The sequence below is a fragment of the Lonchura striata genome, chromosome 6, assembly GCF_046129695.1.
Source record: "Lonchura striata isolate bLonStr1 chromosome 6, bLonStr1.mat, whole genome shotgun sequence".
In the NCBI taxonomy this organism is placed as follows: Eukaryota; Metazoa; Chordata; class Aves; order Passeriformes; family Estrildidae; genus Lonchura; species Lonchura striata.
The window spans coordinates 34,173,625-34,201,212 of NC_134608.1; the positions used below are offsets into that span (position 1 = coordinate 34,173,625).

General features: G+C 47.1%; 1 protein-coding gene across 9 annotated transcripts in view; it reads right to left on the minus strand.

The window, feature by feature from the left end:
- Positions 1 to 4,433: 4,433 nt before the first annotated feature.
- Positions 4,434 to 27,588, minus strand: part of SLC8A3 (solute carrier family 8 member A3) — a 112,031-nt gene continuing 88,876 nt past the window's right edge. For 4 of the 9 annotated variants that reach the window (XM_021540746.3, XM_021540744.2, XM_077784120.1 and 1 more), the window contains 5 exons: positions 17,281 to 17,298; positions 8,548 to 8,672; positions 7,915 to 8,014; positions 6,557 to 6,832; positions 4,434 to 6,241 (listed from right to left, as the gene is read on the minus strand). In XM_021540746.3, the coding sequence (XP_021396421.1) occupies positions 5,865 to 6,241; positions 6,557 to 6,832; positions 7,915 to 8,014; positions 8,548 to 8,672; positions 17,281 to 17,298 (896 nt within the window). In that variant the 3' untranslated portion in view covers positions 4,434 to 5,864. Of the gene's footprint in view, positions 6,242 to 6,556; positions 6,833 to 7,914; positions 8,015 to 8,547; positions 8,673 to 17,280; positions 17,299 to 26,437; positions 26,542 to 27,588 lie in introns of all 9 variants that reach the window. The other 5 variants (XM_077784116.1, XM_077784114.1, XM_077784118.1 and 2 more) reach the window with 5 other exon arrangements.

Genomic DNA, 27,588 nt, shown 5'->3' on the forward strand with positions numbered 1-27,588 from the left:
TGGGCAGCAATCCTGTAGAAGTGGCTTCTCAGAGGCTGGGAAAAGTGAAAGTGGAGAACATGAAAGACTGCCACATACAAAATCCTCTTACCATAAGGGTAACAATGAGCTGTTTTCTATGCCCTTGTCAATCAAACAAGAAAAAAAAAAAAGCAATGCCAAAGGAAATCCCACATTTGGCTTTGCTTTTAGTTTCTGCCCAGGATGTTCCATAAGAAGAGGAAGCAATCAAATATCTTTTGGTAGCTTTAAGAGCTTATTTGGACACCAAGGGACAAAAAGGTGCTCTCTACAATATGTACATCCTTAGTACCAAGAATATGCCATGGGGACCTTCTGAGAATACCTTTGAAGCTTTTGTGTTGAGATTTTATTCCCCTACAGCTTTTTTTTATGCACACAGGTTGCACTCATAATTCCCACAGGATGGGACCAGGGTTTCTGTAATGGAAGCTTACTTTCTTCAACATCAGAAGCATCTTCCTGGGAAGATGTTCTTAACTTCACAACTTACACTCTTTAAAAAAACCTTTGTTTGAAGGGTTTATTTCTTTAATTCACCCAAATTTCATACATATTTCAAAGTACTTCCTAGGCCTGTGAAGTTTTTTATTGCATTCTTGAAACTGGGCCAATTTCTGAGATGCCCAGCAATGAGTACTAGGTAGGTCATGATGGTTCTTTTAGCCACAGCTCCCACTGAACTTGCTATGTACATAGCAACAGCAATGGTGCAACCTGGAACATGGGTGAGTGTTTACATTTAAGTGCAGTGGGAGCATCTGCTGAGCTCATCCACCTCACATCATGCCTTTAGACTACATGTCTAAGCTCAAATCACACCCCAGGCCACATGTAGGTAAGTGCAGTGTGGAAAAGGCACCCCTCCAGCCACCTGCAGGAATGCCCTGAGGACCTTGGGGCTGGTCTGCCCCTGCCACCTACTTCTGGGCAAAGCCCAGACCTCCCAGGTGAAGGGAAGGCAGGGAGGAAGGATAAATCCTCTCATGGTGTTAATTATCGAGGTATTTTAAATGACTCATTTAAATACCGGGAGGTGCTTAATCCCCTCCTGTGACAGAGGCAGGATGGGAGCACTGTCTGCTCTGCTGGGTGCTGAGTAGCACTGTCACACACAGCTCTGTTATTAGTAAGCTGGCTGCTGCTGGCACGTGCACACAGATGACTGTGTCATTAAAAACATTTTTTCCATCTAATACTCCAAAGGTTATTCTTGGTGACAAGTATTTCCAGCTTGTGGCAGGGCTGAGACTGCTGCTCCCATTTGTGCAGGCTGGCTCCTACACTGAGTCCATATTCAAGCATGACCAGGTCTCTTGGATGCCTTTCTGTTACCATCTACATCTATACCCATGTGCTATTGTGCTGTCAAGAGGCGGATGAGATGAACTGGAGGTGAACAAAGGTCTTGTTGCCTCTAGCTTACCTCACCAGTGTCCAGGTACAACACTACTGGGTGTCCTCCAAAATGTTTTCCCAAAGCAAAGGGTGGAGACAGGCAGGTAGGCATCATCCCACTACAGCAGCTGAAGCCTGAAGAGGCATATGCGGCTGATGGGGACTTCGTGCAGATGGTGCTGTGAAGAGGCATCTTGTTGTATTAGGGATGGAGAGTAGTGGAAGGGTCCTTCCATGCCAGGGACAAAAGGTGGCCTACAAACCAGTCTAGCAGCCCCAGGCATGGAATCAGAGGAAATACGCATCATAGATTTTTGTGTTTTGTCTGAATTTGTCCAGAAGAGTCCTGATCACACCAACACCGCAATGATTGCCAGAAAAGCAACAAAGTTCAATCCACATGTTGCAAATGCCTTCTTCCTAATTTAAAACCTTTTGTCAGCGTCTCTAACAAACATTTCCATTTCCCACTGTACTGTACCACAACAGATTCCTGATGCTTGAACACACTCCTCTTACTTATCCCAGCTTTCTCTGGCTTGGCTCCCTTTGGTCCTGAATCTAAGCCTCCAAACCTGTCGGAACCAGGATACTTCTGTGCAGCAGTGGCATCAAACCAACCCCAAAGAGCCCCAATGAGCCACAACACCCCCCAGAAATCCTCATGGTCCCATCACTGGAGTCAAAGACAAACCAGAACCAGAACTGGAACTTGTGCGTTTCCTCTTAGGTCAGGAGCAAATGTGCTCCCTTTGGGCAGGAGCTGTCCAGCACGTCAAGAGGTGGGAAGTGACCTCACAGGCCTGTGAAGGTGGTGGGACTGTGCAGCACCCAATAGGGCAGTGGTCTCTTTTGCTTTGCCAAGCTCTGGTTGCCCAAGAAAGTGATGTCCAGGGCAGCCTTGCCACAGCTACTCTGCCAGGGCTGCCTTTCCTATGAGTGTCCAACTGGGAATTCTTCCACTCCACTTGGTCACTTTGCATTGCACTGTGAGGTGCCCAAGCCCCAGTCTCCCCTGGAACCCCGTACATGGACCCCATGCTGTCAGACAAAGATAGGAGACTGAGGTTATGGGCTGCACCAGTCCCCCTGTCCTTCAGAGGGCACAAAGGAACAGTTCTAGCTCAAGGGCCACTGTAAAGGGCATTTTGAAGGTCAGGTGTCCAAATGCAAGTGGAAAAAAACAGTCAGTGATGACACTGGGTGAGGAGGCAGCATGGTACTGGCCAAAACTGAGACACAGTTCCTGGGGAGCTTTTGGGGGACAAGTGAGTGCTTCTTTGCCAAACTTTACTTTATCCAAAGGCTGATTTTTGACCAGCACCCATGCAGTGCAGTATCACTAGGACAGCAAAACCTGAGGGGTGCTGTGGGTGCCCTTTGTGGCAACAGTGATGGCAAGGCAGCCAGAGGTACCACTGGCCCCACACCATGCATGGCCCTTGGACTACGTCCCCATACCATGCTAGGCCCCAGGGACAAAGCAGCTCCTTTGATCCTCTTGGCTTTTCCTTCGTGATATCAGGATGTGTTATTTACTCTCAACCACAGCAGTGAAGCAGGGGAGGAGGCAGAAAGGGAAGATGTGCAGTCCAAAACATGAGTGTTGCTGGGAGGGGCCAGCAGCTGTCATTGCAGGCTGCCAAGGGAAGCTGATGGGTGAAGTAAAGGGGAAAGATCATCAGCAACAAGAACAGCAGCAAAACCTCCTCTCTTCCAGCTAGACAGGGGCAAGGGTCCTCCCAGCAGCACCAAACCAGATGAGCCATTGCAACCAAATTCAGGCAGCTGCCCCAAGGAAAAGAGAAGCAAGCAGATAGGTAGACCCAAAATGAAACAAAAGCTTCAGGAAAAAAAAAAAATCCTCAAAGGCACCAAACCTGTTGTGGTTTTTTTAGTTTGCATATTTTTTAATGGAGTAAAAAAAAAAAAAAAAAAAGGAACATGCCACAGATGTCAGCCTTGTGCAGATCACCCTTCTGCATGGAGGGCACAAGGGGCCCCATATTGTTCCCTCATGGCAGCCAGTCCTACCCCTACACCCCTTCCCTGCAGTCAGCTGGAGAAGGAAGTGGATAAAAAGCACACGGTGGATATAGCACAAGCACAGAAAAAGAGCACAGCAGCACCCAGGCTGGGCTTTAGCCAGGGATGGCTATGCTGGCATGGGTAAAATAAAAGCTCAACAGACTCTGTACGTCCCAATTAAAAACAGCAGAATAACAATCTCCTCTTGAGAGCTGCACATTAAACCCCCACAAAAACCATCTGGGGACTCTTGTACTTTTTTCTTTAGTGTTGCACGTATGAGCTCTGGGGCTGATGGGCCACGTGGCAGTGGCAGTGGCAGCAGCTGCTCTTGGTGGCTGCTGGCACTACTGGAGCCAGAAGAACCAGCGAGCTCAGTGGGAGTCTGGCCTTGGGGTCTCTTGCCCATATTTATCAGGCCCTTCCCCAAAGGCATGGCAAAGGGAGGGTTAGGAGGCAGGATCGGATACTTGTCAACTTCAAACCCAGTGGCTTTCAGTCATTGTGGGCTCCCACCAACAAAGCTTTGTCTGCTCATCTAAGAAGGATCTCTATTCTCTGCCTCATGTATACACATTTATATATAGATAGCCAATAAACATTTTGTATGAAAATAAATACTTCATCTGTGTTTTAAGAACTATCATTGCCAACATCTAGTCGCCTGCTATAATGTTACATCTTTTGTCCATGACAATCTTGTTCCCATTGCTTCTTGCCTAATCCATAGGCACCTCCTCCCTGCTTCCTCGGGCAGCCAAAAGCACTGCAGCAGGCAGAACTGTATATTTTGGCTTTTGGCAGCCCCTCTCTTACTTGCTGCCTCCCAAAGTTTGGCTTATTATAGGGAACTTGAAAATGGTTCCCTTTTACAGCATCTGTTTTATGATAGAAGAAATTCATCTCAAAAACACTTTACAAAGAGTAGGATTTTAACATTCTCTTACAGGGCTCTCAATTAAGAAATATATTTCTAGATAGAACTGTTTATATAGATATAGGTATAGATTTTATTTATTTTATTACTAACCCAACATTTCAATTTGCAGCTGTTGATGTAACTCATGACATACTCTCATGGTGGTGGGTTTTTTCTTCTTTATCCTTAAAAAGAAATGCATTTCAAATTAAAATAATGCTTTTTCTGTCTGTCTGGTGTTCCTAAAATGTACTTGAGATAACGTAGGAGTCCTGACGTGGGTGGCAGTTTTTAAGCCTGTACCTGTGAATGGCCTGGAGACCACCAGCAAGGTGCAGGTGTTGTGAAAAATGGAGTAGCAATGGAATGGAAGGGCAGCCACACCACAGCTCTGGGTGGGATGGTGCTGGGAACATATGGGCATGCTATCCAGGTTCTCCTGAATTAATTTACACCTCTGAGCAGGAGGACCACACAGCAAACGTGCCACCACCACCATCCAAGGAGCTGGTGCTGCTTTCCCTGTCCCCCTTGCTCCCTCCAGGGCAGGACGTTTCATTTCTTTAACAATTGTAAATAAACATAATTTTCTCTCCCTGCAGTACCACGAGCTCAAAGTTAATTATACAAAGAGAAATGCCATAGTCAAAATATACATGACACGTATTGTATTAGAGGGTTGGGGTTTTTTTTCGTTCTTTTTTTCTTAGCCCAGGCAGGTGATTGAGATGCTACATGCACCAGCTTTTGTCACTAAACGTGTGTGACTGTGTGTCTGTGGTTGTATTAAAAATATATCAGTCTTGTGATGTTCTTAAAAAAGAAAGAAATGGAAGGCAGCAGGGGAGGAAATGGGTAATAGTGAAAAAGTTTTTTGTCTGTGTCACAGTCTTTTGTGGCTTCAGAAATACACATGTTCAGTTCCAGCACTGACGGCAGCTTGAAGCTTTGAGTTTAACTTTTTAACATTTTTTGGATTAATTAGTAAAAAAGAAAAAAAAAAAAAAAAAAGAATTGGCATGCTCCACCAGAACCAAAAAGCAATGAGCAAACAGAAAAAAAAAAGAAAAAAAACCCCCACAAATTCCTGAACCAGACTTCTGCAATTCTTAACCAGTAAAAATAAGGAAACATCTCCTTACAGTGGAGGGGTGCTCGGCAGGAAAGGAGATGACCCCCTATGGAAGAGGTGGCCTTTGGAGATGTTTGAAACTTCATAATTTCATTGAATAGGGTCAGTGCCTGGGTTTATCGTGTTTTATTTCAACACTTGCCATTGTTGCTTTCTTTTGTACCATTTTTGGATGGGTTTTGTCTCTTTGTTTTTTCACTCTGTGATGGTTTTTCCCTTCTTGGCACACAGCTGTCTGACCGTGTGGGCAGTGGCAGCCCCTGACAGATAGCCGTAGCCTCCAGTGAAACTGCGCTTCCAGGACTGGTGTCCGGTGAGGTAACGGAGGAGGGGGCTCCTCCCCCGGCAGCACCGTCCCTCCTCCGCCTAAAACCCCTTGATGTAGCAATAGGCCTCCAGGGTGGCGAAGAGGATGTAGAGCAGCCAGAGGCTGACAAAGAGCAATGTTGTGGCCACTTTGCACCCTCGAGGGCCGCCCAGCTCCCCACCAAGGTGGGGTCGCCGGCGGTACAGGAGGACGCTGATGCAGATGAAGGCGAAGATGGTGAAGAGGGTGACGGAGAATGCCAGGGTGCCTGCTGACACCTGGAACTCCTGCCCCTGCGATGCCCAGTAGATCGCTGCCACTGACCACGCCAGCCCGATGCCCAGGAAGACGTTGACAGCGTTGCTGCCTGTGACGTTGGTGATGGAAGCATCAGCGTACATGTCCTGGATGGCTGCAGCTTTGCTGGCAAAGGTGTCTGGGATTGAAGAGGGAAAGAAAAATCACTGGGGGTCCAATAGGAGAAAGAGACAACCCTTCATGCCTGGGGGGACAAGGGTGTCTCAGGTATGTCACCAACCAGGTCAGGACATAGACCAAGAGGTGCTCAATCCCCTCCTAGGTTCAGAGATCCCATGTTGCCACAAAGCAAAGTGCAGACCTTGCCTGGAGAAGGCATTGAGGATACCCTTCCCAGCCTGATCCCATCCCATAACAGAGCTTCTCCCCTGAAATAAGGAGCATCTCCAGAGGATTTGCCTCCCACCCCATCCCCTCCCCATGTCCACTCCACCTGGTACAGAAGTGCCAAAGGCGACGAAGACAACGGCGGTCACGGAGTCCTTCAGGCCAATGGTGCAGCCGAAGTGGGAGGCAAGGTCGCCGATGACTGCTGTGAGCATGCCGATGATGAGGATGGAGACGACGAAGCAGGCCCAGCCATTGCAGTACTCGGTGGGGGGCACGCAGGCAAACAACACCTTCCAGAAGACTGTCAGGAAGTGCATCACATAGTCAAAGCAGGACGGCAGGCGCTCCTCACCAGACTCGTCCTCATCCTCATCACCTGCTGCAAACAACACGGAAGGAGAGGTCCAGCATTCATTCCATTGGGGCAGCTCATGCTTGTCTCCTCTACCACAAGGCTCCAGGGATTCTGCTCTACTGGGACAAGGTAGTGTGGTGCTGGCCATGACAGTGAATTCAAGTCACACCAGGTCCTTCAGTGATGGGTGAAGCTTGGCAAAAAGAATGTCCTGTCACCCAAGAGCCCTCAAGGCTGGGGAGTGATGTAGTGGGATGTTGTACCCACAGAGGGGCAGCCCTGTCCCCCTCCATAGGCAGTCACACAGGAGGTAGTCAACCTGTGGAGATCACTGTTGAGTGGCATGAAGAAATTACACAGGCAAATGATTTTGGGGCACTACTTTTGGGCCAAAACTAGTGGAAAGTAATAGAACTGCAAAACTGGAGAGATCTTTTGATCCTCCTGCTCCAGAGCACAGGCTGGGCCTTCCACTGCTTCCTATACAGCTGGGTGAAAAACACCCCTTCGGGGCAGATGCCAAACCAACCATCAAGGAAAGGTCCAGAAAAATGCCCAACTACCATTAATGGCATAGATGTGCCAAAAATACCTTCCCCACAGCTGCCTGGCTCTGAAAGCAGGCAACAGCTGGCTCTTATCAGGCAACAGCTGGCAAGTCTCTAGGTCTTTTCCTTCACCAGCTGCTGCCTTATGAGGCAACATCTCCAGTCTTCATGTGGTAATTCTCCCTGCTCCCAGGAACTCTACTGGCTATGGCAGGACATCTCCCATTAGGGGCTACCTACACTGGCCAGGATCCCCGCCAGGATGGGATTTTGTTGCCTGTACACTGCTCATCAGATCACCAAGGCAGCAGGAGCACTGCCAGTTGATGGAGCCTTTGAAAACTGGCCTTCTGGAGGGTACTGCACTAGAAGATGGATCTCCTGGGTTCCTCACTAATGTACCTGCAAAAGCCCACTATATTTGGAGCAGAGGAGCTCTTTGGACTGGCTTTGCTGATGGGTCACCACAGCTGAGTATCCCTGACCAGGGAGATGCTGTCATTCCAGGATGCATGAATCCTGTGGATGTTCATATGGATTTTCTGATGTTCCCCTCACCTGCGCTCACAGTAATGGCCTCCATGAACTGGTCCCTCCAGGAATGTGTCCCTACAACCAAAGCCAGGTTTGTCTTCCGAATCAGCTTGTCCACGGTACTCTGTTGTGGGAATAAAGATGCACAGCAATTAGACCAGCTGCTAGTGGGCAAGAATGATCTTGCAGTGCACTCTGGTGTCACAAACTCTTTCCAAACTACGCAAGTGTCACAAGCACTCTCCTACCCGCTAGATTAGGCCATGACTAGAGTTGGGCCCACCTTCTTACTGGACTGGCTGATCCAGACCTCACAAGAGCCGGCTTGTTTGCCACACCTCAATCCTGATTAGGTTCTTTCTTCCCTCAACCCTGCCTCAGCAGAGACAGCTTTGCTCCTGCATCCTCCTGCCCACTGGCTTCTTCTGCTCTTAGCAGGGCCTTCTTGCCTTTCTCCCTCCACCCCCACCAACCAGCAGCTGCTACTTTTGACATTTCTTGTAGACTTCACACACCTTTTACTGCATTACATACTTCTTTTCCTCTCTCAACAGCCATTTTCCTGCACATGCTTCCCCCTTAGTCCTGCTCTCCAAGGCTGCTCAACAGTGCCACATGGCTTTCCCCTCCTGGAGGACCCCTAGGACACCTACTGACCTTGAACTCATAGGACTCCTCAATGATGACTTCCAGTTTGGGGTGCTCGCCGAGTATTGGTTTTCCCATCTCTGCAATTCTCTTGGCTTCCTCCTCTTCAACTGTCATCTTCCTCTCAGCCACCTCTGTGAAAGCAAGGCCAACACCAAGCTGTGGGCAGCAGCCGTGGACCTCCAGGGCACCATGGGGGCTTGTCTGCATGGGCTGAGAAGCCTGAGCATGGGCTTCTGCAGCGCCCTCACAGCTTGCTAGGCTCACACAGCAGTTTGGGGCAGTGGTGGGGTGTTGGACCACAGAAACAAAGAACCAAGATTTCTGAATATCAGTTACCAAGAACATAGGCAACGTGTTTTTAATTTATTAACAAAAAAAACCTTGAATGCTTCTTCAGTCTGCATTGGTGCTCTCAGTTGATGCACGCTCTCCCATCACCCCTGCAGCAGCCACAGTTTTGGGGAGAGCAAGGTACCAAATCATTCTGCCATTTGGCAGAAGCACCCTTTAAGACACTTCTAACACCCTGACATGCTCCCTCATTTGAATTAACAAGAGACAGAGCCTTTTCCCCAGCTTTGAGTAGAAAATCATGGTTGGCTCCTTGTGCCACTCAGTGCTTGATCTAACACTCAGACACACACAGTCACAACCACATGTAAACCACACATGCGTTGGAAACATGAACAAGAAGTAATGAAACAAGTAGTTTTTTCCATTTATAATACTGTGATGGTACTAAGGCACTGGAACAGGTTGTCCAAAGAAAATGTGAATACCATGTACCTGGAAGTTCAAGACTAGGTTGGATGTGGTGTTTGAGCAACCTAGGGACAGGCGTCCCATGGGAGTAGGGTTGAAACCAGATGATCTTTAAGATTCCTTCCAATATATTCCATTCTGTAATTCCATATTTATTTTCTGCTGAAGGAAACTAAACCAGGACCGTGGGTCAGCAGCATGCTGAGATGACCCTGTATCAGGCTCAATCTTGCTGATCACCCAGCTAATGTGGCAATATGCCTCAAGAGGGTTCTGGTTGCCCAGATGGGAAGGAGAACCCCAAGCAGCTGGAATGGTGCCTAGGCCTGGCCCAGGTCTCCTCTTCCACCCACATGCCTAAGTGCAGGAAGATGCTGATGGGCTCTCTGTAAAACTGACATCTCAAGAAAGGGGCTGTGTTTCCCTTGGCTTTCCTGTGCCTCACCAGTCAGGGTGTACGAGCTGCAATACAGGGCCCAGCTGAGCCTGGGAGTGTGAGCTGAAGCTCTTTAGAACCTGGGAAGGCATATCACAAAGGCAGAGCATCTTTTCTGGCTAAGCAGTGGGTCAGATGTTACCTGATGTTTCCTGCCGAGGTTACAAATGCCCAGGTAATGCCTCAGATGTGATTAATCTCATGTGGACTCCAGCAGATCTCATACTTCACACTAAAACTCACATAGAAATTATGCAGTGAAATCTATTTATAAACTCTGACTTCTCTCTTCATCTGCCTGATTAGATTGACTGCAAAGACAGTAAGCCTTGCAAGACCTTCAGAGTTTACAAAACATAACTCCTGTGGCAGGTGACATTATTATAACCCATCACAGAAACAGGAAAGTTGCATCCATCATTTAAAATCAATGATGTACATCAAAACCATCACTGCCTAGCTCCAAGACAGCATCATCTGGATTTAGGAATCCCTGCAAGTTTAGACAAAAATTACACAGACAGAGGAGAACAGCATCTGAAGAAGAAGAAGGGCAATGCAGGATGCTGGGGGATGCAGGGGACACATTTTTTCACTGAAAGGGTAGTTAAGCATTGGAATGGGCTGCCCAGGAAGGTAGTGGAGTGACCATACCTGGAAGAGATCAAGAAATTACTAGATTACATGGTGCTGTTTGGTCAAAAGTTAGACACAATGATCTTGGAGGTCTTTTCTAACCTTAACGATTCTATGATTCCATGATTCTTTGAAAATGTTCTGCTTTACACTACACTTGGAGGCATGAACTGATGATTATCAAGAACAAGATGCAAGGTACTTATATTCACTGGAACAAGGAGTCTGATATCATGTACATCTCTTCTTCTAAGACAAAAAACAAGAAAGTCCTGTGTCTTGCTCTGCCTAGGAGTGTGTGAAGATAAGCTGTGTCTATGATGAAAATGCAGGTGCTCACACATCAGTTGCCATAGCACGTATGACGTGACTTTGCTACTGTCTGAGCTCCCCGTAACATGAAAGTCAGGGGCGAAGGCACCCTCAGCTCCACAAAACCCAGCTTGGCAGATGAGCTTGAGCACATGCTGACATGTGCTGACAGTACAGATGTGAGCAAAAGCACTACAGCCATCTCAGCAGGGTTGCAAAGCCCAGACTTGGTGAGAGTCTGACTCACTACAAGCTTCCCTGGAATTAATACATCCGAAAAGCTGCGGTCACAGTTGGCAGCGCAGTCCCTTAGGCTCCTGCCTGCTAGCTGCAGTTGGAGAGTGCAGAAAGCAAATGTCTGGAATCTGAGGAAATGCTCTGAAAATAGGGAATATCAGGCAGCATTTCCTCAGCTTAACAACTCCAGGAGAAATGATGCAATGAAACCTCAATCCCCAATCTAACTGATTTGACAAAAGCCTTTGGCATGGTAAGAGAACATAGAGAGAGTCTCACGCAAATGTTATGCCTCTAGGCAAGACTGAACTGCAGGCAGGTCTGTAGGCACATGTAGTGCAGCAAGTTTTCTTATCTCCATAGGAAATGGTATCCAACACAGCTTTATCCCAGAACCTGGCATCTTGCTTATGCTAGTTTATGTACTTGCATCAGGCAGGACAGTGAAAGATGTGAATCCCTCCCTGAGGAGGAAGATCTCCTGTGTCTCTTCTCTGTGTGTGCCATGTCCAGGGCTGTTGGCCAGGCTGCATGGGAATTCCTGAGTTCACGGGACCTTGCATCTTCTAGCGTGTGGCTTTGTTGTCTCTGCAAGCTGCCTGTAGATCACCTACTGATGTAGCAACCAAGATAATCACTTGTCAGACAGCTCTTAGAGTAAATCAAGCAACACAACCATGTCCAAGAGTGTCTGTCAGCCTAGAAGCTAGATGCTAGCATGGGACTGAATACCCCACAAAGTGAAGGTGGTGGGAGTCCTGCTGTTCCAGAAGGCACTTGCCAGCAGACTAAGTGTCACCAGAGGCACCTTCAAGTCCTCTGTAAGCCACTTGGAGTGAACAGACAAGCTGGCCAACAATGGAGACCTTCAGCCTACTGAATGCACACCCACTGAGACATGAATAATGGAGGCCCTGATGTCGCCTCCTCTTCCATGTGTACAGTGAACTGGGGGTGGAGACAGAAGAACCCAAGGGCATCATGTGGGGACAGATGATTGAACATGATTAATAGTGGAAGCTTTTGGATAAGGAAGAAAGAAGGTAATTCCTTAATGTCTCATTAAAATGCAGTCACGTTTGTGAACATGCAACAGGAAAGCAAAGCACAGAAACCTAACCTAAACCTGAATTTCAAAGGTGCAGCTGAAAACATTTAAGCTGCCATTGTATTTTCACTGAGGCCCCATCCCAATGTAGGAGGAAAACACAAGACTCCCATGTCAGTACTGTGCTGGATCTTACTCAATGCACTCATGCAAGTGACCCATAGGTGCTAAATACCAGGCTGCTGCCTGTCCTCTGAAATTAAGGCAGTGTCAGGAAGGACAAATTTAGGAGCCCAGCTGATATTTCTTCTCCTGAACCTATACTTGCTATACAGTTAAGGTGGGGAGCTAAGGACCTTCAAAGAGCAATATGAAGCACCTACATGATTCCACCAATTCTGCCCACCTACTGTTTAGGACACATGAGCATCTTGTGGTGGGAGGATCTCAGTGTCAACCTCAGCAAAACACCAGATCCCATCCTAAGCCTGCTCCAGACCTGTTGAGTCTGCCTGTTTCAATGGGATGCTGAGGGTTGAGTTGAGCCTGTGTGTACTGAGCCAACAGCTGAGAATGAATAAATTCTTGCAAAAAACCCAGTGGCAGAGAGCAATCCCAATGCTCCAGCATTTCAGGGAAGCACTACAGCCAGCACAGGATGCACCAGCCTGCCTATAGAGCCACAGGAGATTGCTATCCTTGCTTGCTTCCATCAATCCTTGTAATCTGTCAGGCTGCTCGCTTGCAGCTAGTGTGAAACATGCTCCCACACAGTCTGGTTGGTGTAGAGCTGGGGTCTTGGAGGGCTCCTCCTGAAGGTAGAGACAGGACATTTGTGATGTGTGTCACACATCACCCCGGTATGGCAGCCTGCAAAGAAAACTACCAAGGGCTGAGGTAAATAAAACACAAAGTAAGGGGGAGTGAGAATGGGGTGGGGGGAGGGAGGGGGGGGGGACTGTATGTATGTTGGGACAGAGATTTTAATTTGGAGGGTCAAGTCTGTCAAGGTGAATGCTGCCAAATTGCAGCTTAATTATTAACTAGCCTGATTTCTGTTTGTATCTGCATCAGTACCTACTTTTCAATGCGGATTGCACCCTGGACTCCCTGCTGTCAACTCCAATTAAGCCTGATAAGGTCTGGCTGTGCCTATAGAGAACAGAGCTTGCCAGGATCTTCTGGGCTGTCTCCACCTCCTCCCTGGGAAGGAGAAGGTGGCCAGAGAGGGGTCCCCTAGGCCCTGTCTGCTCTGGCACCTAGGTATGTGTTACTATTGAGTGTTAGGAACCTCACTGGGCTGCAGGAGCACACACAGGCTGCTGAGGCCAGGCAAGCTGAGGCTGCTGTGCCATCTGCTGAACCAAGGTACTTTGCTGCTAGTGCCAGGGAGCCAATGAATTAGAAAGAGTATGCTACAAGCAGGTGAGACAACGGGTCTGGCAAAATCAAAGGCTGGGTGGGAGAAATTAGGATGAAGTACACTTTTGCTTAGGCTGTAGCAAAGCCACAGCTAATACCCTTTAGGTGCTGGACTGTGCGGGAAGCAAGAAGTTCTCAGATAAACCACTCCACACTCTCATTCTGCTTTGTTCAGATCCTTAAAGCTATGACAGACAAGGAGGCTGAGCAGCTCCTGGTTATGGTCCTGCCACTGCTATGCCCCGCAGCCCTGGGCAAGTCTCTGCCATGCTCACTGCTCAGCTTTCACCCCACATCCATCTCAGTCTCTCTCTCTCAACTTACATCTGCAGAGCCATCCCAAGACTTGAGCTGCAGTGATCTGCAAAGCACTTTCAGACCTGCACATGACAGGCCATTTCTTGGAGTCAAAATACTGTAAGCATATCCACTCCTCAATGTATTTCTTCCAGGGAAAGGGGAGCACTGAGCTGTGCTCCCACATTATGCATTCCTTTCCCACTCAACCTCCTTCAGACTGGGAGGGATCAAACAGGAACTCGACATTGTCTGTGGCCTCTTGGACACATTATAAATCAAAGTTAGATAAAGTCCATTTCTATGGTGTAATCTGGTCACTGCATCTTTTGAGCTGAAGCAGGCAATGGGAAGGCCCTGTAACACCATCAGAGAGGTAAATACTCATCACCTAGGTAATGCTGCAAGACTACGAAGCAACCATGGACTAGTTTGTATTCCCTGACACTTGCTGAATAAATTGGACTAAACCCAGCAATGTAATCATGAAAGATTGCTATGAAGGCCATTTCACACTCCTCAAGCTATCCTGCCTCCATCCATTTCTGGAGTAGGCATGTATCTGTATGAAGGTCACCCCTTTTGGAGACCATGCTGCTAAGAAGAAATTAAAACAACAATTAAAATGGGATTTTTTTTTTTTTTTTTTTTTTTTTTTTTTGTGGCTTAATAAAATATAATCCTTGCTAAACAAAGTAAATAGTGAGCATGAATAAGTTCCTCCCTCCAGCACAGGGTCAAGCTGTCAATTACAAGTGGAGAAGACTTCTGGCTAAAAGACACTCTGGCTTTGGATATTAGCATATGGATATGCCCTTTACAGAAGCACATGGCCACATACAAGCACTGGCAGCTTAGGCTGCTTTCTAAAATGTAAGGAATCTGCTTACTTAGCCCTGAAAGCTATTTTTGAGACATGATATATCCCATATACATGCCCAGCATTCCTTAATGGTAACTGGGAAATTATGCACATTTATAAGAGGGAAGCTAAGGCACAGGGCTGGGAACTGAGCATTATTCCACTCCTGGCTCTGCCTTGAGATTGCTGCTGACATGACCATCCATGACCGGCCAGACAACTGGCATCTCTGCTCCTCAGTCCTTCCCACTGCTAAGTGGACATGGAAGTTTTAATGCATAAATAAAGAAATATATTGAGAAATATTTTCCTTGAACTGGATGAGTATATCGAAATTATTATATAGAAGTATCTACTATTTATATCATTCCATATCCCTTTAAAGCTTTAATGATCCCAAGAACTTTCAAGCAAAGGCTGCACTGAAGCTTTCAGTGACTTTTGCAAAGGCTGGAAAGACCTTGAGAACAGCTCTTCCACTGCTGGCAAAGGCAGGGATAACTGGAGTACCTTTGCACTTTGGTATCAAATATTTCCCTGCATAAACAATATACAGAGAGATCATTGCCAGTGTCAAAACAGGAGGTTAAAAAAACCCTCAGACTGTCAAGTCTCTCTACAGCTATGCCATACTACTCTGAAGCCTGAAGAGTTGGCACTGGACACGTGGACAAGTGTTGCATGGCCTTGCAAGTCTGGCTCAGAGAGATGAAATTTGGAAGAAATAAATGCTGAGCAGAACTGGTGCCCTGCCCTATTACTTCACTTTGTGTAAAATTCACAACCCTGTTTTCCTTGGGAGAGCCCTGCAAGGCCAGGGGTCCAAAGTCAGGATCCCTCATTTCTTCCCAGGTAAGGGCTCTTCACACTTTCTGTGAAGAGAAGGGATCTCTCTTGTGAGCACAGGCTGTGCAGCTGCTGGCTCTGCAGGGGCTGCCACAGCAGTGCCATGGGAAGGGGAATGCCCCTGGGCTGCAGAGGAGAGCCAGAACACCCAGCAGTCCCAGGGACACATCCCCAGAATGGAATGCTGCCCAGAAAGAGCTGTCCAAGCTGCTCTAGGAGGCAAGGGCAGTGCAGGACTGTTGGATTCCACTGGAACATTCAATAATGCAGTTTTTAAACAGATTCCCATGTGCTGGTGTAACCTAAATCTAACATGACATGGACTAAATGAGGATGTTGCTTCTCTCCCCACTGATTAGTCGTGATTGCTGCTGAGTGACACTCCAGCACATGCATGCTTGCTGGCCTGCTGCTGGATTGAAGCATATGTGGGGGCCAAGCACCATGAGCCCAACACATGTCACATAGACAGAGAGCACCCTGAGGCAGTTCAGCAAGGGGGGCAACCCAGAGACCCCTCACCAGACAGAGAGGAGGCTCTCCCTTATGAACTGAAAAGTAACTTTTCATAGCTGGTACCAAGCTCTCCAGTAACAACTGCCAAAAGCAGTCAGGCTGGATCAAAACAGAGGGAGGAAAGTTATGTTCTTTTAATATGAATTATGTGGTTCCCGAGGTTCTGATCAAATTAGGCAGCTACTGAATTAAAGCAATGAAATTACTGGGAAGGAGGCTGTTCTCAACTTATTTCCAGTCCTCCCGGATCTGAAAAGGTAACAAAAGAAACCGTCCAAACCATTCTGAGGAGTTTTCCATAAACACCCTAAGCTGGTATTTGGGAACTGGGAATTTCTGCCTGCCACTGGCAATTTTCTAATTAGTCCAATAGCAAACGGGTTCAGGATATCCCCTGTGCAGCAGATTTGGCATCCTCCAAAAAGGGGCCAGACTGAAGCCTGCATGGCAGATGCTGCTCCTTGGATTTGCAGCACAGCTCAGGCATCATGAATGCTCTGGATTTCAGCTCTACTCACAAACCTGTGGGATTTTGAGCTCCTCTCTGCACCCTTGATGCTCACCCTTATCTTTCAAGAAATGCTTCTTTAGTGGAAATTCAACAGTAAGCACATCTGGAATTGAAGGAATAACCACAATACAGGAGGCACACACTGCACCACAGTGGGATAAAGTCACATCAGTGAAATGGGGATTTCCAGCAAGGAAGAGGGGTCTGCATTAACGCACATGAAATCCTGACACAAGGACAGGAGATGCAGAGTACAGAACCAGAGCTGAGGGTGAGGAGGGAAATGGTGCTGAGCATATTCTGGTAGTACTGTTCTGGTGCTGGGCACACCCTGGGGACCACCTAGGAAGGGAGTCGAGAGCACACGGGTGAAGGCACTGAGGCGTGACATGTGACCCTCCATGGGAAGTGGGACACCTGCACAACCTCATACCCTTGTCCACCCCAGGCAACACTGTCCCACACTCCAGAAATGCCACCTCCCTGCAGAAATCCTCATCTTCCCCAGTGCATCTGCACAACCCAAGCATCAGAGTTGCCTAAAGAGAGGCTTGAGTCACAGCTTCAGACCAGGTATAACTATATGGTGTTGCTTTGCAACTCTGTCTGGATCATTTCCCCAAAACAGCAAGGAAAAATCTGGAATATGGGAAATGCTCTTAGATGTCAATCAATCAATCAATCAATCAATCAATCACTGTTATTTTCTTAATTGTACTGCTCTTAACTAGTTCATGCTAGACACAAACATCATGAACTGGAATTGTCTACAAAACAAAAACAAGCAGGGAGGATCTGACTAAAATGGACAAAAAGAGCGAGAGCAACCAGAGGAAAGGAGAAAAAACACTTACCTTGTGTGAGCAGCAGGGCTGTGGAGAGAGAAGAACATGAGAAAGACAGAGAGAGAGAAAAAAAAAAAGAGTGAAAAAGTTAATATCCAACAGGAAAAAGCTGTTTTGCAGATGATGGCTGTCAGTGAGCAATGGACATGGTGCAAGGCAGCGTGCAAGCTCACCGGGGCTGCATGTTGGGCACAGGCTGGGGAGCAGACACCACAGCAGCAAGATGGAGAGGAGACTGGGGTGCTCCAGTGAGCACCACGGCACTGGTTCCCCAGAGTCACCCCTTCCCCCCCAACAAAGGCAAAGGGATGGGATGCAGTAGGGAGAAGTGGCAAGGAGGGAAAGGGAAAGGCGGGAAGGAGGGCAGTTACACTTGCCACTGGGCCTGACACAAGCCAAACTGACCCAAAGGCATGGGAGGTGCTCCCACCTAAGCTGGGTATGTGTGGTTGTGGCAGGGCTTGGCACAACTGAGGAGCTCAAATAAACCTGTAGGTATTGAGAAGAGAAGCTGATGGGCAGCTCATTGAGAAGAGCAGCATCAGAGGGAGGCATTGATTAAACAGATGGCCAACAGTGTCAAAGGGGCAGGGGGTAACATGGCCATGCATCATCCTCAGGATGATGCCCTGGCTCCCCCACACCCAACAGGTATCACTTTCAGAGTATCAGGGTGTCTAGAGGAGCACAGGCACATGCAGAGCATCACTGTTTGAGTCCTCCTGGATCTCTGTTCCAAATTGTTGGTCTGCCCGACAGTGCTGCATGGACACAGGCCGTGCAACATCACCATAGTGGGATGCAACTGCTAGTCAGGAAATGTGACTTCGTGGTCTCAGGAAATGTGACTGCATGGTACTCTGAGATTTGAGGTGGAAGGAAAAGAGGAAAAATGAACTTAAGTGCTAGCAAGGGATGACCTTACCCTAGCTCTCCATACAGACACAGCCCAGCCCCTTTGGGCAGTGACCTCCCGACCCTCTCCTCTCTTGATCTCTCCACTCCCCAGAGCTGTCACAAAGAAGCATCTGGCTGGATCCCTCTTAAGTGTAACCCACAGGCAGCCAGAGCTTACATCCAGGTATCAAACCAGCTACAGCAGAGTCCATATAGCAAAAAAACCTCAAACACTCTTTGAGAGGGGTCAAGCACCAAGTCTGTGCCTTAACTTTAAATTCTACTTGTCTTTCAAACAGCAAACCAATCCCCAAAGGCTGGATTGCATGTGTTGACAGTGTTGTAATTACTAACACTTATTATCATGCACTTTTAGTCTCAGAAGCTTAAAACTCTGTACAGAGTCAGTATTATCAGCCCTATTTGACAGATGGTGAAGCAAGCAAAAAGAAGCTAAAGGGAACATTTTGCTAACTCAGAAGTGGGCTGGAGTCCAGAAGTGCTAATTTTCCCAGACTTGCTGGTTTGGGCCTCTGAAAAGCAGGCACTTTCATATAAATGCACTTAATTGTATCTGTGCCATTTAAAAGTGATTTCCTAAGCAATTTATCAAAGGTTGCACAGCACATCCATGGCAGAGCCAGAGAAACTAATCCTGAGTCCTGACATCCTGACACCCAGTTACTTCCTTGCTCTTTTGAGCAGCAACCATGGGCTCAGCTTTCCCAACTGTCTGCAGAGAAACACTGACCAAGTCAAGATCTTCATCCACTGATCTGTCTCCTCAGCTGGAAGAACTGTGGGCAACCCAAGAGATCTTCCTTGTCCATGCAGGCAAGTAGAGGCGCAAAGGTGAAATGAAGAGGCTCCTTGCTGAGTACATTCTGCATTAAGTACAGTGCCACTGAGCCACAAGATGCAAAGGGATGTTTGCTCTGCCTGCACCACCTCCTGTCATTCACACACCTCTCCTTGAAGTCTCCAGTAGCTCTGTCCTGCTGCAGTTCATGCTGTCATGTGACCTTCTTACTGTTCCATGGTCTTCTAGTTCTCCAGACAATGTATAGAAATTTAATTTGCCTTTTGCAATTACAAGCATTAGTACAATGGGTCGATTCAGTGTTCAAATGTAATATAATGAAATATTACTGGGACTCTAAGCTACTGTGGCTATTAAAAAAAGCCATCACTTCCTCATGTTTTTTAAAACTGTTCTTATACTGCTCTGGGATTTGAGTTTATTTTTTTCTCCATTTGCTTGTGAGCCTGAAAAAGAACAATTTCTCTCCCTTTCACTTATGATATGATACATGAATATTTGAAGAAGCCTATAAAGCTATGAATGAAACATCAAGAATACAGCATGCAGAAAGCCAAGGGATTATTTTATCTTTATATTTCTGAGTGAATGCTGTGCATGCAAGCAAGAAAATGATTTCACGGACTAAAGCTTTCTTTCTGCACACACATCTGCTAATGTGCCCTTAGCCCTGACCTGTAATGTTTCCTGACAGCCCATCTGGGGATGCTGTACCTGTACCAGCCTCACTGATGGCCTCTGTGCTATTCCCATCCCACAAGTCTCCCTCCACTCTTCCCCAGCCTGGGCTGCATCCCTCCAGTCCTCCCCAGGGCACCTCTCCCTCTCCTGCACTGCTGCTCTGCACATCACGCTCCTCATGGGGCCAAGCCAGGCCACCTCACTGCTCTTGGCATTTCAGGTAGTCTCAGAGGCTTAACATGTGTACTCTTACAGAGAACTGCTAAAATTAGCTCCACAGCCAAATCCAAAATAGCAGTCCCAAGTATCCCTTACCTAACCCTTGCATGGTGTGACTGTGGACAAACACGTGTGCCTGCAGATCAGGGGGCTGTGATGCTGACTCACCCAGGAGGACCCAAAGCCTTTAGCTCTGGATCCCTGTTCTTCCTTCACTGGGGTTTCTCTGCCCTGAAGGCTTGGGTTTGACTAGATGAAGTCAAAATTGCATGCATGAACTCTGCTTCCCTTGCCACCACTGAAAATGGACAATTTAGACATGTATTTTAAAAAGCTACTAAAAATCCGTTTACTAATAAGCCATTTAATCTGCATGTTTTTGGTACATTTTGAAGTCAAATTCTGCTGTGACATGTATGTTGGTGTGGGTTACAGATCAGGAATTTCATTACCTCCTGTTTTAACTCTAAAAAACTTAAAGCATGAGGAACCAGGATTGGGATTGAAGCAAACCAGTAACCTAGTAATCCTGTGTTTACAGCAACCTGATGTGCTGAATGTGTGTCCCAGCCTTTTTCTAAACAGTGAAACACTTTTCTCTGCTATTTACCTCACCGAGAGATTTGACTATGCTGCATGCTTTATTCTGGACTCATTCTTCATTAACATAAATCTTTTCTAATCAGTATTCCTAATGACTCAGAGAAGCCACTGTGTTGATAAGAGGATCCTTGTTAAAGGCCTGGGATTTAGAGAGGGAGTTTCAATGAGGGAGGGGAGGATGAATTTTGAGGGAACTCTCAGCCACACAGCAGGGCAGTCACAGGATGCCAAAGCCAAAGAGAACACACTGCCCCCACCCCCTGTACACTCAAAGGTGATCAAGAAATGACCATGTGAAACACAAGCTACTTTCCCCAAATGGTCATCCATTTTCCAGATATAACTGTCTGCAGGCTCTGCCTCCAGATTTGCTCACTGAGGTGAGTAAACTGGTTCCCTAATAGATTGTGAAGAGACCTAAGCATGGGATTTTTTAAATAGGCTAAACAAGGCAGAGATTTTGCAGCATTAACCTGAATGATATTATTATTGAAGTCAATAGCAAAGCTCTTGCCAACTTCAAGAAACTCCTCTCCACCAGGAGAATCAGCAGCATTCAGTCTAATCACAGAGCTGTGAGCAAATTATTAAACCTTGAGGGAATGAGGTAACAGCAATCTAACATTTTTTTGCTATTCTCATCAGCAGCTGATGGAGTTGAATAAGAAGGAGTTTCTTAACATCTGTTCACACGTCTGAAAACTGCAGCACATGTATCAATACAGCTTACCTTAAACAGGTATGGACTTTGTAACAAGTCAAATAATTTCATCAATATTTTGATATGGATAACTTGATGGATCAATCTAAGCTCGGAATCCTTCCTCCTTTGCAGTTTAATCCTTCCTCTGTGACACCCAGTCACATCCTCCCTCTGGGCACAAAGCTTTCCCATCAGAGGTGCAGACACTTCATTAGACGTAAATGTGCTATGAGATTTGTCTGCACCAGTTGATTCTATGCTGGGAGGGCTGAGAAGACTTCAGACAAAATCCTCTCAAGCCAGGACATGCCACCCAGCTGTTAACAGTGTTTGCCAGCCATCTGTACTCCCATTTCCAGCAAAGTCATATCTTTTGGGAGACATGCTTTCTGAAGAAAAGCTTTGCATGAAGGTTGTCAGTCCCTTTCACAAAACACAGCCCTCAAGACTCAGCCTTCAGGCATCAGCTCGGAAGTTTAATCTTCTACCACTGTGCCATGAATTCTCACAAGCTGATTCCCAATAACCCTCATGTAACATATTTTTCCAAATGCCATTTGCACCATTATCTGCAATCAAGTAAAATCTTCCAAAGTAGCCTCATTTGCCATTCAGGCTGTATCAACACTAAGATTAGCCACAATTTAAGCAGAAGACCAACTTCATCCAGGGAACGCAAAGCAAGTTTTTCTCCTGTAATCCAGGGCTGAGGAAAAACTGTAAAAGCCGATGTGTGAAGAAAGTATTACTCCAAAATCTTTCTGGGACAGCAGTAAAATCTGCTTTCTGAGTTGTGAGCTGACACAACAGCAGAGTTGATATGAGAGCAAGAGTCAAACTAACAGACAGCATCTCATCATAAAGGAAGAGACTCATTTCCCTGCAGGAATCCTTTAAAAAGGTGCTGACAAAAGGATGCCCAGAAATGTGGTTCAGGGTGCAGGGAAGTTTCAAAACCCTGCAGCACTCAGTAAAACAGGAATTCAGGTTACCTGACTTTGCATATGGAGGAAAGGTGAGACAAAAAAGATTTGAAGATTAATTTCTTAGAAATGGAGAGGACAAAAAAAGTCAGGACACCTGGTAAAATGGCCAGGAGGATAGAGAAAAGCAACATCTACCATCCTGGCCAAGTAAACAATGTGAGTTCTCTCTCTTTGATTTCTTTTTACTCATTCACTTAGATACAACAAGCTTGCAGCAAGCACCATCTTTGCCAGTGCTCTGTGCATCTGATATGCCACTACTGAGTCAGCACTGGTCGTCATCACAAGGCAGACTGGCAAGATACCAATCTCAGATCTGTTCTCATCTCTTTGAATTATTGGAGCACATCTACAAAAATAGCTGCTATAGTAAAACTACTGATTTGTTTGAAAAACTCCAGCTGCAGAAAGTGATCGGTGAAAAAGAACAGATGACCTGCGAGACAAAGTAGATGTAGCATTTATGTAGCAGGAGTAAGTGGCCAGCTCTCCTTACAGCAAGGGTTAACAACTGAGTGTCCCAAGGCTCAAAGCAGCATGACTGATATAACTGATGTAACTGGGGATGAACAGTGAGGAGCAGCATCTGCAGGCGATGCAAAATGTTCCAGTTCAAAGGCTATAGGAGTGGCTGGTCTGTGTTCTGCAAGCCCTGGTCAACCTGAAGACAGGTATTTGTGTTTGGACCACCACAGGAATATTTCTGAGTAGAAATTATTTTCTCTCCAGTATAGTGCTACCTGATGCAGAGAGCAAGAGCAATAGGATGAATGTCATGCTGGGTTCTGGCCCTCACAGAGACCGTCCTGGAGACCCCTATGCCCCACAGCTCTGATCAGAGCCAAGGAGAAGTTCCCTAGCCTGGAGGTGACCGCTTTGTACTAGCAGGTGTACAGGACAGCACAGACAGTAATGCAAATCAATTGCATGGTAGTAAGCCCTGCTTCCACCTACCATCCTTCTCCACTGCATGTCTGTCAGGAACCACCGCCACCGCAGCCTGCAGCAGTGTGGGTGCCCTCAGGGACAGCACACTGGGTCTGAATAGCCCCAGGCTCTGGACCAAGTTCTGCATCCCAAAATAAACCACTCAAACTCTGCCCCAGGCTGCTTCGAAAAGTACATACCCTGTCATCAGCTCCACCATCACTTCAGGGAACATTTCACCCCTGATTTCATCACTGCCACCTAGTTTGTATCCCTAAGGTAAGCTTGGAGCTACCCTCTGCATGAAGAAATCCTGGGCTGGCTGCAGGCCCTCAGAACAAAGCTATGGTAGTGCAGAAACAACTAGCTATCTCTGTGTGACCTGGATTGCAGATTACTTCCAAACATGACTGCCATTCATCTGAGGTGCCCAATGCCACCCCTCTTTCAGAGGAGCCAGGAGAGGTTTTGAAGATGCTGCAAATAGCTGAGATCAATCTTCCTACAGCACTGAGGCACAGACTCAGTGTGACAGAGCTAAATGAGGAGTAACAACAAAATGGAGACAAACTGTCAAGAAAACCACATATTTTGCACCACTGGAAACAAATGCACGAGTAACCAAAACCCAGAGAGACTCTACCTCAAAAGCTACTGGGCCTGGTCCCCCAAGGAGAGACAACAGCTATGCTTTGCCCTTGCTGTGTGAGTCACGTGGGGGTACATCCATCACCACAACAAAACACAGCAAAGCCCCCGCTAGGTGACTGTGGTGTGGGATTTTCCCTGTCTGTGGGCATGGGGCAATGGCAGCACCTGCATGATGCTGGAAGGAACACGTGTGCTGGAGTCAGCACACGCATCCCTTCCCAACGCTGCACGGCACGTCGCACGATGCCCGAGCACGTGCCAGCCGTGCGTGGCCCGGGCTGCCTTCTCTCCGCTGGGAGCCAGCCGGTCATGCATGAATTCTGTGAAGCTGCTGGCCACAGCATCTGCTCTTGATCACTCACGATGCTCTCTTTGGGAAAGCCTCACGTAGCTCCTCATTCTTCATGCCAGGCACAAGGTAGGCTCATCGGAGATGCCGCAAAGTGCAGCAGTACTGAGCCAGGGATCGTTCCAGATGCCCTGGATTTAGTGTAGCGACTGTGCCACCTTGTGCCAGCAACATCTACAAATGCAGTTTAATCTCCTGCCTCTCAGATTGTAAAACCACGGTGCTCTCACTCTGACTTTTCTCTAATGAGGCCAGCTGGGGCCCTGTGTCTCCTCCCTGGCATGATCCTTTACTTCCTTCAGGCAAAAGAGGGTCTGTCCAAGGGTGTGCCCTCACCTCCTGGCCTGCAGGCTCTGTGCTGCAGATCAATCTAGTCCAGCTCTGACCTCTTCTCTGCCTCTTGCAAATCAGACAAGCACACTTACTAGAGCTGATATAGATGTAAATAAGAGATATATGATACAGCAAACTGGCTCTGTAATCCTAATAATAATGAGGATGTTTTACAACTGGTCCACTTCTGGGACCATTTGAGTTTTTTCCAAACACTTGTTATTATTCAGCCAGGTGCAATGTGACCTGTGTAGGAAAAAGAAATGTGAGTCTTCATAAAAACATCCCATTTCTGACTATGCTCATTGCTTAGAAAAGGCTGCAGGATTCCCAGAGAACTGACAGCTAAGAAAAAATTCATTGTGTTTCTCCAAGCTGCCAAGTACATAAGCAGGAGAAAACTGGGGCCTGTGATTTTCCTCCTGGACCTGCTGAGATGGAGGTGGGAGACCCATGGATAGGAAGACATATCCACACATGTGGAGAGGAGACCCCAGTGTGGTTCTAGGACTGAAGACTTTGATCCAGGACCAAACATTTGGCCTTCACAATGCCCAAGAAGAAATCTGAGTGTACAGTGGGTGTAGAGAACAGATACCTAATGGAAGCTGCAGCATTACATAGTTATTTTATATGATGGAAAAAAGTAATAGAATAACTAGTGTCTACAAGCTGAGACCAGACAACTTCTACCTAGAAGGCATGCTCACATCTTTACCCTGGAGGGCAACTGATTGCTGGGACATACTCCCATGGGATATGGCAAGGTTGAGCACTGCTTCTGCTCAGGGGCAGTTGGACTTCAGTGAAAACTGAGGGCTTGTGCTTGACAAGTATTAAAATATGGGTTTACATTTTACAATTTTTACAATTTACAATTTTACATTTTACAATTTACAGATGCTCTATAATACTGAAATGCTAATGTAACCTGTGTCTATCTTGAACATCCTACAGAGCAGTCTATGGGAGCTTGGACTGGCCAGAGGGCAGTTGCTGTGCTGGTGAGGTGAGAAATAGAAGACATTTCAGCAAGGGAGAGCTGTGCGGTGCATGGGCAGCAGCACCTGAGAGCGGAAATAAGCCTGTGAGCACACACATCTGGCTCTACTCTGTAACAGGCACCCAGAAGGTGGGTTTGAATTCCTTTTTGTAAAGTGCCTCTGTTTAAATCTTGGCCCTCCTAGGCCATCCCAAAGCTAGTGAAGCCAGCAGCAAGACTCAGTGAGAAAGGGGTCAAACATACATAAGTCAAGAACAAAGATAGATGTAGGCAAGACACAACCGTAAGTTTGGGTTTATTCCAGCTATGAATCCTGGTCTGCTGGGAGATCCTGGGTCTCACTGCTGATGAAGTAGGATCTCAGTAGAGCTTCACACCCTCTGCATGACAGACTGTGATTGTTTGTGACACATTTAAAGGGGTTTTCAAATGGAAGACATGAAGAACCATTTCAAAAAAAAGCAAGCCAAGTTACTTCAAACCTCCTCTCTTCTGCTATGGACTTTTCATCACACTTCAGAGGGACCCAAGAGCACCAAAGCAGTGCCACTGGAGGCAACAACAGAGGGAAGGACAGGAGGAGTACAGGAGGAGCTGAAGAGGGCAGCCATGCATTACATCCTTCTCTTGCCTTTTGCATTCCCCAAGGTCCTGGCAAAGAAGCAGGAGCAGGGAGAACAGCAAAGGTGTGCTCAGAACAAAAAACAGATCAAGACAAGGAAACTCAATCAAAATAACATAGCCTCCAAGACTCAAGCATTGCACAAAAGGAGGATCAGAAGTAAGCTAGGCTCTTAAAGGCAGAGATTACACTGAAACAGGGTAAGAGCAGAATACAAGAGGGCAAAGAGTAAAAGTCGATCCCTTTACAGGAGGAGGAGAAAAGGAGGAAGGGTAAGGAGGAGAAAGAAGGTTATATTTTCTGGATTTGGGGTTTGGATAATCGATTCAGATTTTTTTCTTTTTTGCATTTTTTTCATAAAGGATCTCACACCTGATATTCCTCGTTCCATCCATTGCGGTTCACCAAGGGCAATGAAGAAATTCTCCTGCCTTTCGTATTCCTCCTCATCTACTATCTTAACCCTTATGGTCTTCCTGTAGGGACAACAAGAGAGACAACCGTGTACAGCGGGTCAGCTGGCTGGAGGCGAGGCAGCAGCGGCGGCGGCGGCAGCGGCGTGGTGGGCTCCTGGCACACAGCCCCTTCCCGCTGGGGCAGTGTGCGCTGGCCTGCCTGTCGGACACAGCATCCTCCTCGCAGCGGCTCCTTGGGAGCAGGGTGTTAGGAGCAGAGGGGGCTGGCAAGGGAGTGAGGAGGCAGGGAAAAGTGGGAGGAGGACCTTGCTGATGGTTAGTGGAAGGTGACTTCTGCAGCGCATTTTTTTTCAGTGTCAGATGGTAATGGTTGCCTGAAAAGCATAAGGGACCACCATCCTGAGCTACCCACTGCATTTTAGCTGGAAGACCAATTTTTTCTTACCATTAATAATAAACACAGTAATAATACCCTCACAATTAATAATAAATCTGCAAAGACTCTGGGCTGGGAACCTGAGGAGAAGAGAGAGATACATTCCCCAGTGCGGTAAGGTAGGTCTCTGCCAGTGGCTACAGCTCCACCAGCTGCTAAGGAGGCTGATGGTTCTAACTCCCATTTTTAAAATGGCACATCTTATTGCTTTCTCTTCTTGATAGTATCTACCCATCCTCCTGTTCTGTTCCTCAAATGAGGATGCAGTCTTCCCGGGGGATGGACAGCTTTGCTCACAGGGGACACCATGGGCCAATGCCTCCAAGGCTCAAAAGAAAATGCCCTGGGCACTGGAGCAGGTCTAGCCTCTTTCCCCTGAGGCCAGCTTATTTGGCCCCCTCTACTCTCCCTGTAATGCACACAGCTGCTGTAAATCCCCAGGCAAACCAAGCAGGCCCTGGCTTTTCCTTGCCCTCAGCTCCTGTACCCAGAGTTCCTCTTTGACAACCAGCCTTTGCCCACTGCTTCTCAGAAGCCACAGAACTGTTTCTCTGCCAGGCCTCAATTCCTGTGTTTTTCTAACATGGGTCTGACTGGAACAACCCATAGGACCAGGACCATGATCTCCTGAGATGCTGGATGTGTTTCTAGCCAGCATCTTCCCACTGATA